The sequence below is a fragment of the Musa acuminata genome, chromosome BXJ3-4, assembly GCF_036884655.1.
Source record: "Musa acuminata AAA Group cultivar baxijiao chromosome BXJ3-4, Cavendish_Baxijiao_AAA, whole genome shotgun sequence".
Classification (NCBI taxonomy): Eukaryota; Viridiplantae; Streptophyta; class Magnoliopsida; order Zingiberales; family Musaceae; genus Musa; species Musa acuminata.
In genome coordinates, this window is record NC_088352.1 from 1,153,376 (window position 1) to 1,169,022 (window position 15,647).

Consider the following 15,647-nt stretch of genomic DNA (forward strand, 5'->3'; position numbering starts at 1 on the left):
TCAATTGCCGACAACTTCTTTCAAGGTCTTCCCCTCACGAAGGATTGATTACATGTAGTCTGCAAACCATGACTTCTTCTGCATCCCTCAGAAGCCATGCATGATTCTGCACTTGAGGGTTTCGTGGTCAGACAAGCGACACCATCATATGCTCTTCATGTCGAACAGGTCGAAGGCTGCATGGCCATGGGTGAGCAGAAGTACACCTCGCAGGCCCCATTTACTAATGCTGCGGGGACGACGACCGCGTACGAAGCCATCGGCGTCTCATTGACTGCCTCAGATGTTGCAGCTTTCCTGACTTCTATCCCACATCAATGCTCTGAGCTCGTCACCGCCGGTATGGGTCTCATGCCTGCAGCGGATCTCTCTCGAGTTTGGTATGTGTTGTTGTCGTTGACGATACGATGTGTTCCAAGTCAGGAACGCAGTCACGGAAGAATGGGTAGGAAGGAGAAGTTGGATTTGGTTTCCATCTTCTACGTCAAGTTAGATTTGATGTCAGAACTCAAGAAAGACTTTTTTTTCTTTTTCCTTGTTTCTTGTTTTTGTCCTATTCGGAATTTTAGTTGGAGAAGACATTGTGTTTAGGAAACATATGCTACGATTAAATGTGTAAATTGAAAGGTAAAGTTTAAACCAATTTGTCGGGACGCATGCAATCATCATCTTAAGACAAAACCTCACACATGCACGTAGAAAATTGAAGTAAAAGCAATTGAGAAAGAAAAAAGAAAAGAATTTTTATTTCCAAGAAATCCTCTCTACTTCTTACGTTGTTTTTTCACGATCGTATTTATAGGATGATATAAAAAAACTTAATTCTTTTGCACTTTGCAATGGGTAAGAGAAGCAATGTATGGTTCGATATATATCTTCCCAACAAATACGATAGCTTTTAGTTATCCTCTCTGTTTCTGGCCTACCCCCATTGAAGAAGAGAGCCATGGAAGGGTGCAATGACATGTTTGTTGTCACCATCCATGGGGTGCATTACAGAACTGGTCCCCGAGCCATGGGAAGCTCCATTGCTGCATGCAGGAGCATGTGCTCCCACACCGCCCCCTGCAACCCACAACTGGTCCAGCTTCATGTCTGCGATCACTACTACTGCTGCTGCTGCTTGTTTCATGGCTTCATGCTACATCCCATGCACTGATGCTGTGAACCTTTTTGTGTCGAGCCTTGCTGGTTTTGGCGCATTAGGTGGATAACCGCGATGGATGACGGCGCAGATCCCAAATGATGCTCCATGATTGAGAACGAATAGTAACGTAGAGAAATGGGTAACGACGAGTATTATCATTATATCTAAAATATTGATCTATTAGTGATGCATCATAATAATTTATCAAAGGATTATAATTAAGTTATTATATCTAAGATATTAAATTCTAGTTTTTGTTGAAGTAAGAAGATCGATGGATATATGATATTTTGATCCATTTTTCTTTTTTCTTTTGCAGCTTTTATTCATGAGAATGTAGATAAGCACGAGCATAAGTAGAAGATAAATGGATAACTTTTTTAACTGTGTTTCCATAGCTATTATCCATGAACATTTGCATTAGCTTGAGCATAAGAAGAAGATGGATGGATCGAAGGGGTAACATTTCGATCGCTTGTCCTTAGCTTTTTATTCATAAGCATGTGGATCATACTTAAATATACAAATTTGTAACTCATATGACACAGAATATATTAGATGTAGGATGTCAAACTACATCCAAATAGCATTAGAATGAGTTCTATCATATATAGTATTAAATTTAAACAATGGCAAAAAGAAAAAGAAAAAAACATAGTTGCAAGATTTAGAACAAAAACTTCTTACTGAAAAGATAATACAATCATTTAAAAGTGTGATAGAGAATATCAATATTTACTTTTAGAGCATTCTTACTGTTTGTTTCTCTACTCTTTCTTATACATTCCAAGCATATCCGAAATTATCATAACCAAACATTATAAATAGTTTATGTCAAAACTAAAATGAAACGTTAAACAAAAGAAATATTTTTAAAAGTGATACAATATAAAATAAATAAACTATAAATTATAAAAGCTTGATATTTTATCATCAAATTAAAAAATAAAATAAAATCTAAATGTTGAAAGTTTAAATATTAAAAAAAATAAATAAATCGGTAGATAATAATTATAAAGCGTTTCATGTCAATGTTAAAGTCATAAGAGTTCTCCTGAAAACATCACTTTATACTTTTGACTGTGACAGAGAAACCAATGTCTTTGAGTTCAATATAAAAGTGTTGCTCAAACAAAACCATAAAAAGGTGATGAGAGATTTAAAGTCCTAAGCAAGATAAAGGATGAAAGAAGTTAATCATGACTTCTTAAGATGTAAACGAGGGAAATAATAATTTTTGCTTCCTTGATATTTTTTTTTTCAGCGATTTTTACAAGTATTATTAATTTTCTTAGAACAATCTTTTTTTTATTTACCAATATTTAATTTTTATTTAATAATGCCATTAAAAACATTTCTTCTAACCTTTTCTTACATCGGCTATTCATTCTTTTATTTACAGATTGAGAGTATAATGAAATGAGAGACCACCATGTCCAAACCCTTCTCATTGAAAATTAAAATAAGAAATTAAAAGAATATAAAACATAACAAAAAAAAATGCAAATATCAATGATCAAAATTTTTCTGTGATTGTTCATCAGATTTTTTTTCTGAAAATGATCAAAATATCTCTAATAGAAATTGGTTGTCAATGGAAAAAAAAAAGAAAAAGCAGTGTCTCAAACATTTAATTTTGTCTTAAGAATGTAGAGAGAAATCTTGTAATTTAGAAAGAAGCTACTTTCCCCTTAGTTATACATATATAATTTGGAAATTTCACCATAAACATGCACCTGAAGAAAGCACACATATTGATACTGTAGATTGACGACAAAGATGATGCGACAAGTAAGGACGATTTGTCGGTGCAAATTTGGGTGCCATGCGAGGGAGGCATTTGACGAAAGAGACCGCTCTTCTACTTGACACGACCAACTTACAAATCATACATCAATGCTGATAGGAACCTTTTTGTTCCTATCGAATTGGTCGAATCTGAAAAATCGAGAATCAAAACCTCACACCGATTCGGTTCTTTAATTTGATAAATCTGATATTTGTTTTCGACTTTTTATTTATAACTAAAGATATTATAATTTATGTTAAGAATGTTTGGATATATTTTATATTTCTTATGTGTATGGATGGAAAGAGAATAAAATCTTCTTATATATGTTGTTTTCTAATGCATTCAACGTGTTTGCTTCATTCTCTTTCACTATATAATAAAAATTTTAAAATATTAATTTTATATTTAATATTTTTAACGCAATATATAATTATTATTATTTTTATTTATTAAAATGTTAAACCCAATTATATGATGAGTTTAGCCCCATCAATTCGACTACCTGAATTGATGAGCGGTTCAGTTCTAATAACTATAGTTATACCGCAGATCAAGACCATTAAATATTCTCCAACTATATTGGGACACATGATAACTTTAGTTGTGTTTGGAGAGGATTAAATTATTCTTTTTATTTTAGAAAAATAATATTAAGTTTAAACGATAGAGTCCCTATAAATGATATATATATATATGAAGATTAATAGTTTTCTTGAGATCATGAATACCAAAATAACAAACTTTTACTTCAGAGAACTATAGTTACAAATAGCTGTAAATTTTCTGGTTATATTAGCATGAGTCTGCTACCAATAATATCTCTTAGTCCAATCTTATTAAAGTGGTCAACGTGGATGCAATATGGGTCAAAGATCAAATGCCCATCAAATATTAAGGATGATCCATTTGCAACCTAATATGGCGGATCCAATTAAATGGCTGATCTTTAATTACGGTTGGACCCAACCGATTCCATCAAGATGTTGCATGCAAGTGGATCGTTGATTACGATCCGACAATCTCTCTTTCTTATGAACGCGACAAATGTTTGACCTATTTAATGGTCAACACTCCATCAACTTAAATTGTTATGGGCTATCGTCGGTCCTATTGTGATCTCAAAAAAAGCGGATAAATCGCAATATACCGAGTTATTTATTATTTTAGACTATTTATTTATCAGTGGTAGAGTCGCAGGGGCCCACTGAGGACGCAGTGCTGCAGCCAACGACGAGGCAGGTCGGTTGCGAGGTACGTCGCGAATTCGTGGGTTCAGCATCACTCTTGTGTTCTCCTTGTCTCCTTGAGGCGCTCTCTCTCTCTCTCTCTCTCTCTCCTGCATCTTCACCGCGGCGTTCTCTATATAATTGCATATAAGTCTTCCATCCCGAACAATCCCTCCACAGCAAATTCTCTTCGCCAAGCAGTCTCCCATTCCCACTCTCCTCGGCGGGCCATAATGCCGCAGCAGCTGCTCTCCAGGAAGGCCGCGTGCAACACCCATGGACAGGACTCCTCCTACTTCCTGGGATGGCAGGAGTACGAGAAGAACCCTTACGATCCCAAGACGAACCCCACCGGCATCATTCAGATGGGTCTCGCAGAGAACCAGGTCTGATAATGGTCATGAATCCCATTTCCGCATGCTCGGTATGCTCGCTGATAGCCACCGAGTCTTGATCTTCATGTCACGTTTCATGCAGCTCTCCTTCGACCTGATCGAGTCGTGGCTCGAAAGCCACCCCGACGCTACGGGGCTCAGGCGAGACGGCGTCCTCGTGTTCCGCGAGCTGGGCCTTTTCCAGGATTATCATGGCCTGCCTGAGTTCAAGAAGGTAAGCATTGGATACCGTCTCTATTCTCAAATGTGCGGGAATGAACGAGCTTCCCTGTGTAGATCGATCTGCTTCTACGTAAACGTTTGCAGGCACTGGCGGATTTCATGGGAGAGACGAGACGAAACACAGTGAAATTCGATCCCCACAAGCTCGTCCTCACGGCAGGCGCCACTTCTGCAAACGAGACTCTCATATTTTGCCTCGCCGAACCCGGCGAAGCATTCCTTCTCCCTACTCCATACTACCCGGGGTATGGAACAACGTGCCACCTTTTCCATTCTCATACCTACACTGTACATTAGTCTCACACAACAGCGTGCATAACAGCTTCGACAGGGATCTCAAATGGCGAACTGGTGCAGAAATCGTTCCTGTACGTTGTTCAAGCTCCGATGGCTTCCGGATCACTAAGGCGGCGCTCGAGAAAGCCCATCGACGGGCACGAAAGCTTCACTTGAGAGTAAAAGGAGTTCTGATGACCAACCCTTCCAATCCATTGGGCACGACGATGACACGGGTCGAGCTCGACACCCTGATCGACTTCGTCGCCGCCAAAGACATCCATCTCATCAGCGACGAGGTCTACTCGGGCACCAACTTCGACTCTCCAGGGTTCATCAGCGTCATGGAGGCCATCCAGGGCCGGAAAAATGTGGCACATCGCGTTCACCTCGTCTACAGTCTCTCCAAGGATCTCGGCCTCCCTGGGTTCCGAGTCGGTGCAATCTACTCTAATAATGAGACGGTGGTGGCTGCGGCCACTAAGATGTCGAGCTTTGGGCTCGTCTCTTCCCAGACTCAGTACCTCCTCTCCGCACTGCTCTCAGACAAGGAGTTCAGAAGAAGCTACATCGTGGAGAACCAGAGGAGGATCAAAGAGCGGCATGACCTGCTCGTTCGTGGACTCGAGAGAACCGGCATCAGTTGCCTGAATAGCAATGCGGGTTTGTTCTGCTGGGTGGACATGAGACACCTGCTGAAGTCCAACACCTTTGAAGGAGAGATGGAGCTGTGGAAGACGATGGTGTACCAGGTGGGGCTAAACATTTCCCCGGGTTCCTCATGCCACTGCGACGAGCCGGGGTGGTTCCGCGTCTGCTTCGCCAACATGTCGGCGGAGACGCTCGAGCTGGCGATCCAACGGCTCGACGATTTCGTGGTTTCCTGTCATGGCCACAAGGTGATCTGCAACTCAGGATGCAGGATGCAATCATGCATGCCCAAATGGATCCTTACTCTGCCATCCTCAGATCGCATGTTGGAGAGATGATGCCAGTGACGTAAAAGACCGTGTGATGCTACCTACCATGTTTCTATGTCTGTTTCGTTTCATCAAGAGGTTGTGCGTTGCCCTCTGTCTCTTTCTTCTTCCTTGAGCACGATTTTAAAGTGCTCCAAGGAATCATGTGTAGAAGTTTGTTTTTAATGACTTTACGTGGTTGAATCAGATCTTTTCCTTTGTATTCAACTTTGAATTAGTATGCCTGCATTAAATATCATGACATGCTTCTACTATGAGACCTGAAACTATTCAATGACACTGTTGACGTTAATATAAATGAAGGGCTTTTGCAAAACAGTCAATTAAATCATTTCCATGGCAATGTTATTATACAATCCCACATTATCAAAGAAAAGATTTGTAACATATACACTCCCATAAGAAGAATTCATGACCTGAGAAGGTGGGGGGGCCATTTCCAGTTTTGGTGCATGCTTCTTCCACTTGTGTAGCTAAGGGATTTGTCATATCCACTTTTGGCAGCTGGGTTTACTCTTCTTTTATCTGCTTTGTATGTCTTCGTCTTCCTCCATCTAAGATTCGTGACAGATAATTCAATGCTTCTTTACTGCTCACAAGTATATCGGAGTTTGATGATCCTATCTAAGCTTCCCTACGATGCAGATATGATTTCTTCGTTTCAACTGTTGTGAGTTACATTTGACATGCAGATGACGCATTCATGGAGCTCGGAAACTTTGTTCGGCTTGGCCTCAGAAAAGGGTTCTGACATCATCCACAACAGGAAACGTAAGGAAGCAGACATGTGGATGTTGTCCTGTGTGCACACAGGTCATGGCGCAAACCTGTCTTGGAACAATCCAAGCATACAGGTCAGTGGACCAGCTTGTCCAACGACGACGCTGATTTCTTGACTGCTCTCTAACTGGCGATTTCCGAAGACAACGCAACCAATCTGTTTGTAGAAATGCGTCAGTGCTGGGAATCCAGGATGCCCCAGTCATTCAAACGCCACTGGAGCTGCTCTTTCCTGCTGCATTCTGATGACTCGAGTCCAGAAGACTTCACTGCTGCTGCCACAGTGACATTGCCGTGTGGGACCGTCTCCATGTGAAGCACTCTCAGCACTGTCATGGAGCGCCAGACAAAGGCGGGGCGGGCCGGCGAACTAGTCCTCCCGGGACTCTCGGTTCCGCCGCTGGCGGCGACAACAACAACAACGACCGTCCGTCATGCCGACCATATGGACCACAGCGCTGCATATGGTGTGCAGCATTTAGCATTGATGGTGGGAGATGGATTGCAACAGAGGATGTAGCATGGCAGGCAATGGAAGTTTGATGGTTAATTGGAACAGTTTATCTTGCAGGAGGCCTGAGGGGTTCAACGTGCAGGCCATGCTTGCTGGCAGTTGCACGGTAAGAAGAGTAGAGTGTGAGCCATGGGAGAGTGCATCGCCTGCTGATTTTATTAGTCTATCTCTGCGACGAGAAATACGATTATGTAAGTACAAAATTCATCGTTGTGGGAAAAACTTTAATACGTCTGCAGGCATATGATAAAACAAAACAGACTAGATTAAAAAGTAAATCGATAATACAAATGAATCATTTAGGTATTATAAATAATTATTAAACAATATATTTTCACGACTGAAAAGTATTAACAAACATAGGTAAAATATTTGAATTCAGAAACAAATCTCTAATATCAATTATAAGCATAAAAATTATTATTATGCTAATATTATGTGAAAAATTTTAATATCGAAATCAAATAATAATAAATCAAATTTATGATGTGTACCTTTCAATGTCATTCAGAAAACTGTTATTTGATCTGTCAATGCATCATATTCAAAAGCTATAGTAATATCGATTTATAAAGAGAACTAGATTTGCATTTTCTTTCTAAGTGACGAAGCAGGAACAAAAAAGAGATTAGAGAATATCTATAATCTTATTTTATGTTAGTAAAAGGATATGATAGAATATTTATAATCTCTTCCATCAAGATCATCTCCTAAAGAATCCTATCATAATTAAACTTTCATTCTATTAGTCGATAATTATAATCAGAATCCAATCATATCCATAATATATCTTACGATAAGATCATATAATCTAATAGATTAGTCCAATCAAGATAATATATATCCATAGAAATATAAATTTAAACATTGACTCGAAAGAAAAACTTTTGGTTTAACCCTCTACGAGTGGATTCAAGAGAAACTAGAAAAGTAAGGAGATATGATAAATTGTAATTTATGATAATCACCAAAAGTTCTGAATCATGGAGTGTGTCTCTATTCTTCTCTTCTATCATCCCTATCTCTATGATTTTTCATACCCACCACCTTTATGGGAAATTTCTCAATAATAATTATGATTTTTTTATGTTATTAGTAAAATTTTGTGACAGCACCTATAGATGAATTTGCCATGCGAATAACAATCACAGTAATTCTAAAAGCTTAATTCGATGGAGCATATAAGACATGTTCTATTGATTTAAATTTTTAATAACTGAGTCAATAAAGAAATAAGTTATGGGTTCTTTTGTTGTGGATGAAACCCTCAAGTTTGTATCAGTTTGCTTCAAGCTATTTGATTTCTAGAGGGATTCTGCAGGAGAAATAATTATTATTTCTTCAAAATTTTGGTGTAGAGGAACTACAACAGACTTGGCCTTTTGATGTTGGCACACACAATCCATTAGTTCAAAGCCCAACCACTTGATTTCCAAATGATGTAGTGGCTTGCTCTCTCCATGCCTTTCTCATGTGTTATTGCTCTGACTCTGATGACAAGCTGCATCACTTGATATTGCAGCTATTGAATCTAATTTTCTTGTTCCTCTTGGGAGTTGGTTTTGGTAGATCAAGTTCGACAGCCTCATTATATGTCTTTGGACTTGCAAACTCTCATGCTTTTCTCCTCGAAGGCCCATCCTAAGCATACAACTTCCGTCGGCTCTCATAATATCAATGTCAACCAAAACTTACAATATAGTACAGTAGCAAATTGTTGCTAATTATATATATTATATTTTATAATTAGGTATCATTATTAATTTTTATATTTTTAAAAATTATATTGAGATTCTTATATTTATGAAAATCAAGCATTTAATCACGTTTCACTTCATACCGTCGATTCTACTAACGAAAATATTGCATATGCTTAGTGGTAAACCAAAGTGAGGTAAACTCATTACGTGCTCAGTGATAAACTCTATGATATTTTTATCAATAAAATCGACAAAGTAAAAAAAAAAAAAAGATTAATATCTCATTTTTATAAGTATAAAGATCCTAATATATTTTTTGAATATGTTACGATTGAAATACTAAAAATAATTAATTATAAAAAAATAATCTATAATTAGCCCGATTGAACGAGCAACATGACATTGTTATGATATGGATTCAACCTTCCAAAAGACTTGAAAGGGGAAGACCTGTGTCTTCCCCTCGTGACGTAATCAATGGCTGCATCTTAGTTCTAACTATGTGCTAAAGATCCACACAGTTAGGCAAATTGGATATGAGCTTCTAAAAAAAATCATGTTTACCACTACATAATCTCTAAGGTCAATCAAATTTGATGATGTAGTGATAACTATAGTCTAAGGCCAACTAAATTTGATGGTAACGATGAAGGAGAAGAATTATATATTTTAGAGTCTCTCGGCACGACTTGAACGTAAGCGATTAGCATCATATCACATCCTCTAAAGTCAAGACACAAATGATTTGGTTAGAATGGTAAGATCAATCATTGGCCATCATATCACCGCTATCTTGTTTACAATACCTTTCACATTCAAATCATTTACAATATTCTCTTCCAGTATCAATCCTACTTTCCACCCAAGAATTCATCGCTGGTAGGCTAAACCAAATGTTGCCCTCTTTACGGTAATATGCTTTTGTCACTTTTTTTTACTTGATGTTCCTTTTCAGCTAAACATACGACACACATTTAGATAGCGAGCATGGCTGTTGTTTTCTTAGAGATAGGGAAATTCCATCACCTCCAACTCATCCTACCACATGAGCTGAGCAAGCGAAAGTAAAAGTATGGGAAGCTCCACCAAACCCCCGCAGTTATCGATAGCGAATCAACCCATGAACCCTATCTGTCCTGACTTCCCTATAAGAGCCCACAAGAGTTATTCATCTTTGACATCACGGTCGAAGAAAAGGTTACGCTCTCGTATTAATGACCGACGACATGGTTCACCTTTCCCACACCCTCCTTTTTCGGATGACTAAAGAAGGATCCACTCTTTTCTTGATTCAAAGTGGTAAGAAGTCGAGCAGGGAATGACATCCCAATGGCTCTGTGCTAACGTCGATCTCGGGATGACGCATCGGTAAGTTGGTAAGTCACCTCCATAAATGGCGCCTAACAAATAGGGTAGGGGGGGCCCTCACTAATCCTCAACCTTGTCGCCAGGTTCCAAGTATAAAAACTAAATCCCAAGCCAAACGTAGGTAGGTAGAAAAATACTACACTCTCTTGAATACAGCTAACTCACTCCTTCCCTAACCTTCTAACTTAAACATCGGAAGGGTCACGTCCGGACTTCCCCCAATGCCAACCAATCGTGTAGGATTCACGGCTCGGCTAAAGAGTTGCTAGATGACTTCCCCACAAGTAAGGCGGTCCATCTTCCCAAATCAATTCGCTCCCTCCATAGGTAGGAAGCTCTCCACGCTAGCTTTCTATGTTGGATCCTCATGCCAACTCCCCAACTCTCCACGGCGACTCTCTATGCCCACGCCTCATGTTAGTTTTCTATAACAGTTCTCCTCGTCGGCTCTCCAGGAATAACCTATACTTTCTGCGCGGTATCAATCTTATTTTTAAAAAAAGTATGTGATTTTTTTTTCTCACTTATCTTTTTCACCTTTTATTTAAATCTTTTAATTATTTTATTTTATAGCTATAGAGATATTAATATAATTTTTTAAAGTATATAAATTAATATGCTAAAAACAACTAACTACGGTGGATAATTTATAGTTAGCCCTAGGGATGTTGAGTTTACCGTGGAAAACATGTTACACAAAATGATTCATAAAAAAATATTAAGTTTTTGTTGATGGAGTTGAGAAATGATCGCGATATTTTGTGATACTAGAAAGATGTGTCGTTGATTGATGTGTTATTCAAATAAATATGGTCACGTGAGAGTTGGAACTAATGAAGATGTATTGCTTGTGGGATTATACCTTAATCTTGTTTTAACTTATAAGAGGATATGGCAAATGGATAACATGACGATGAAATATTATGTTTTACTAAAACATCTCATTAACCTTAGATATTATGGTTTAGCCTAGATTGCTTCGTTCCAAGGCTAAACCAACCATGTTATCTTAAGAATTATGGTAAATCACTCTTCTTTCAAATTACTCGAGCATTAGACATGTCATTGTCAAGTATGTCACTAGGATAAGTTTTTAGTTGAGCCCACTTTATCTCCCAACACCAAGCTTATGATAAATTCACTCAAAGAAAGGTTAACTTGGAATCTTAACGTATGGAATAACCATATCTTACTTTAACATTAACAACAACAACAACAACAACAACAAAAAGCATAAGTTCACCGGATATAACTTGTAGGCACAACTAACCAATGTATTCCAATCACTTGTAGCAATTGGCAAACATCTAAGCGGTAATCAATGCTGTCAATATAATGCAGACTCAACTCACATCATTCTATTCTTGTCCACAAGACTCGAATACCTTTTTATAAATTTCAGAAAGTCAATTCAAAATAAAAATTAATTTTTTTATTTTTTATTTTTATATTATCGTATTCTTATAGCTGAAAATTTTGAGAATTCAAGTCAAAGTCAAAATAGAACTAGTCCATGACCACCACCATATATGGTAATAAGATATCAATTATATTATGGATTAGCTCTTATATATGTACTCTGCCATCAATTCAAGTCAAAATGAAGTTAAGCCTATTTTTCTAAAAAAAAAAAAAATACGATAATATTTTTTTATGGCACATCAGATATACCACTCACCTTGAAATTTTAAGGATTCAAATCAAAATGAAACTATGTCAAGATTATTATCTTTGGTTGCTATGTTTTGGGTTAAGACTAATCATAAATCATCAACCTAATACTCTAATGCTAAAAATTTAATTTAAATTAAATTAAAATTAAAATTTAAGACCACTAAGTCCATTTTTCACTCATGTATCTTTTAATCTCTCTTCCTGATTCAAAGAATAGTATTCGTGACGCAACCGAGAAGCACTTATCGACACTCTTTGGGCATTCACTTTCCAGTAGAAAGACAAGAAACAAAGTGGGGGCACTCATTGTAGTTTGCAGACTACACGTCTGCAAGAGAAAAAGTGGGCGAGAACAGACACAGAAACTTCATGTGCTTGTTGTGCTCTCCAATCCAAACTCCTCTTATCCTCCCATCCTTTTTCTTGGGATCACCTCATACGAGCTCCATGATTGCGCCTACCACTTCATATGACAGCAAAAAATCATTGGCGGGACCGTGCTGACATGTCACGACACGTCGCGCTTTCGGCGCCAGCTTTGCCCCCTCGTCAACTTGGTTTGAGGGACGGGATGACGTCCGAAAAGCTTCCACTAGTTTTTGTCATAATCCGATGTGATTAGGTTTAGTTTCTCAGCACTTCCTCATTGTTTGTGGTTCTAATCATGCGTTTGGCCATCGATTTGTCCGGTGGCATCGAAGTTGCATTATCTATCTTGGTATGTTTCGGTGACTGACTTAAGAATATACATCTATCTATCTGGTAATTAATTGACTCAAATATGCATCTTCCCAATGTTTTAGTGGTAGGGGAGATTGATAGGAAGCTTATCAGTTCGATCACTACTTGGCTGAGGAATCCATTGTGTATCAACAATTGATCATAGTTCCATGACAGATGTTTCAGCTACAGTTAGCACTACAAGAAAATGACGGAGTGTAATTAGCAAGACCCTTTTAATGCTCATGGATTTAAGAGATCAAAATGATTCAAGAAATACAAAAAGTTTCTACCCATTTACGGCTAGTAAAATATTTTTATTTTCAATCATTCTTGACTTTAGGAATATTTTCTTCTCTCTCTTATGCATGCAAGAGAGATAGGGAGGGAGGTCGGGGTGCATAACTCCTTTGCTATATATATATTTAGAGGAAATTAAGCTTGGGATGTTAATTCTATCGGTCCTTCCCTGCTCTCCACCGCCACAAGCCAAAGAAAGACCAGACAAAGGGAGGGAGCACAGCTACATGAGCCCCATATCTCTACCACAGTGTGAGGTTGCAGCTTGCAATTACTCCTTGCAGCGAGGCAACAGCTCATGTGTGGCCTTTATGGAGGGCTACACAACAACTAATACTTGGGGGTTTTAATCATGGCATCATTGGTCGACGACTTTGTGATATCACTTCAATGATAAAGAGTACAGAATTCATCCCACCAAACATAATTCATATATATATATATATATATATATATATATATATATATATGGGTTTGATCATTTTTTTCCTTTAATTGTAAGGATAAATCAAATAATGTTTTAATATATTATCTGAGTCAAGTCTAATGAATATTTTGCTAGTATCTCTTTTTTATACTCAATAAGTAAACTATCATTTGACCTACAACAATTTTGGCACTCATCATTTTAAATTGTTGTGTCATATATCAAACTTAATATATGTCCTTCGATTCTTTTAATTTTTAATGATATGAAACTTTTTTTCCAATCCTTTTTCCCATCTTTCTTTTACATATGAACATTTTTATTAATAATATGAAATAAAAATAAGGTCACACCCGGACAAGTGTGACCTGCCTACAATTTCTATAGCTAGGAGTTGAATTGTCACATTTGTCCACAATTATTCTTTTTTCAGATAGACTCCCATGCCAAACGTTTTTCCTAATAATCCATACTCGGTTCTATTTCCATTCAATTTTTCCTCTTTCTTTTCTTTCCTTTTGCTGACACCCATCGTCACCATCTCTCTCTCTCTCTCTCTCTCTCTCTCTCTCTCAAGCAATATAAACAAGAACCAGTAGCGGAAGAGGCAGAGATCTGAGCGGAGCTAGACATGGACATAAACAACTCACAAGACATCCGTGAGACTGCCCTCTCCCTCGGGCTGGGCGTCGGTCCGACGACAACAACATCGGCCGAACATCTCCGGCCACGAGAGCCGTGCTCGCCTCTCACGAACTTGGCCTCCGACCAGCCATCCCTCGCCTTAAGCCTCTCCACCGATGCCTACGCTGAAACTGCCAAAGCAAAAGAGGAGTCTCGGCCGGCGCCGGCGTCGTCTTCTCGTAGCGCGGTTTCGTCCTTCTCCTCTCCGCATGCGACGATCGTTTTGAGGGAGAAGGATGTCGGAAGTGACGAAGCGGAGGAGGACGAGGAGGACAACGGATGTGTCAGGAAGAAACTTAGGCTCACGAAGGAGCAGTCCGCCATGTTGGAGAACAGGTTCAAGGAGCACACCTCCCTTAATCCTGTGAGTGTTCGACGTAATTACATGGACTGTTCATGCTTTCCTCTGTTAGCTTCCATCTCTTATCTTTGTCCTGATCAGAAACAAAAACAAGCCTTGGCCAAGCAGCTAAATCTCCGGCCGCGCCAAGTGGAAGTATGGTTCCAGAACAGGAGAGCAAGGTGTGAGCGCAGCGATCGTAGCTCCTTGCACAGATCTATTGCTCTCTCATTGTATCCATCTCCTCTATCCATGTTTTGGTTATAGGACGAAGCTCAAGCAGACAGAGGTGGATTGCGAGATCCTCAGGAGGTGCTACGAGAAGCTGACCGCGGAGAACCAGAGGCTACGGAAGGAGTTGCAGGAGATGAAGTCTCTCAGATTCTCAGCGCCGTCGCCGCTGTACATGCAGATCCCGGCGGCCACCCTCGCGCTGTGCCCGTCCTGCCAGAGGATTAATGGCTCCGAAGCTGGCAGTGATGCAGCACCGAAGCCTGGTCTCTTCCTTAATCCCATCACACGTCCAGCTCCATGTTAACGTACTTCAGAAACCCACAACCTCTCTTTTTTTCCTGGGGATTGTGAGTTACCTTTCAGCTGCTCTGGGTTGAATTATGTCATCTAAATGCTTGTTTAATCTATACGACTCTGTGTGTGTGTGTGTGTGTGATCTGTTAGTGAATCCAATTCTCATGATCATTTTTAATAGATTTATCATATTGAAATCTGAGAAATCATGTTATAGAAATAGCAACCGAATCTAATTATGGTTCTTTAGAGAGAGAAATCTTTAGAAGAAAAGAAGCTCATACATTAGTGATGAGTTAAAGTGAAAGCTTAGACTGAAACACGAATGTTTGCGTTGGACATACTGAGACTATCATCTCTCTTTATCCCTCCATGCTTTCCCTCTTTCGTGTCTGGTTTGGAATGAACTGTTGATTGGAAGAACTCTTGGTGGAGAGGTTTGTGTAGCACATGCGATGTATGGAGCGTAGCACAAAAGAAACATGATGTATACTTGTGTTGAGGTATGTGAAGTATATATATATATATATATATATATATATATATATATATATATATATATATATATATATAT

General features: G+C 38.8%; 2 protein-coding genes across 2 annotated transcripts; both read left to right on the forward strand.

The window, feature by feature from the left end:
* The first annotated feature begins 4,369 nt into the window (after positions 1–4,369).
* Positions 4,370–14,569, forward strand: LOC135635784 (1-aminocyclopropane-1-carboxylate synthase 8-like). Its single transcript, XM_065147119.1, has 5 exons — positions 4,370–4,551; positions 4,643–4,774; positions 4,867–5,027; positions 5,105–5,957; positions 14,346–14,569. The coding sequence occupies exons 1-5, from the start codon at positions 4,399–4,401 to the stop codon at positions 14,430–14,432; spliced, it is 1,386 nt and encodes a 461-aa protein (XP_065003191.1). The 5' UTR covers positions 4,370–4,398; the 3' UTR covers positions 14,433–14,569.
* On the forward strand, positions 14,528–15,083 carry LOC135634916 (homeobox-leucine zipper protein HOX19-like). The gene is made up of 2 exons (XM_065145661.1): positions 14,528–14,727; positions 14,813–15,083. Exons 1-2 carry the CDS (start codon positions 14,528–14,530, stop codon positions 15,081–15,083), a joined length of 471 nt encoding a protein of 156 aa, XP_065001733.1.
* The last annotated feature ends 564 nt before the right edge of the window (positions 15,084–15,647 follow it).

Bases quoted from the DNA above. Each gene is read 5' to 3' on its own strand.
- LOC135635784 (XM_065147119.1), top strand. From the start codon at position 4,399: ATGCCGCAGCAGCTGCTCTCCAGGAAGGCCGCGTGCAACACCCATGGA. The intron at 4,775-4,866 runs GTAAGCATTGGA...AAACGTTTGCAG, and splicing joins GCCTGCCTGAGTTCAAGAAG to GCACTGGCGGATTTCATGGG. The intron at 5,028-5,104 runs GTATGGAACAAC...CGTGCATAACAG, and splicing joins CCTACTCCATACTACCCGGG to CTTCGACAGGGATCTCAAAT.
- LOC135634916 (XM_065145661.1), top strand. From the start codon at position 14,528: ATGTTGGAGAACAGGTTCAAGGAGCACACCTCCCTTAATCCTGTGAGT. The intron at 14,728-14,812 runs GTGTGAGCGCAG...TTTTGGTTATAG, and splicing joins TTCCAGAACAGGAGAGCAAG to GACGAAGCTCAAGCAGACAG.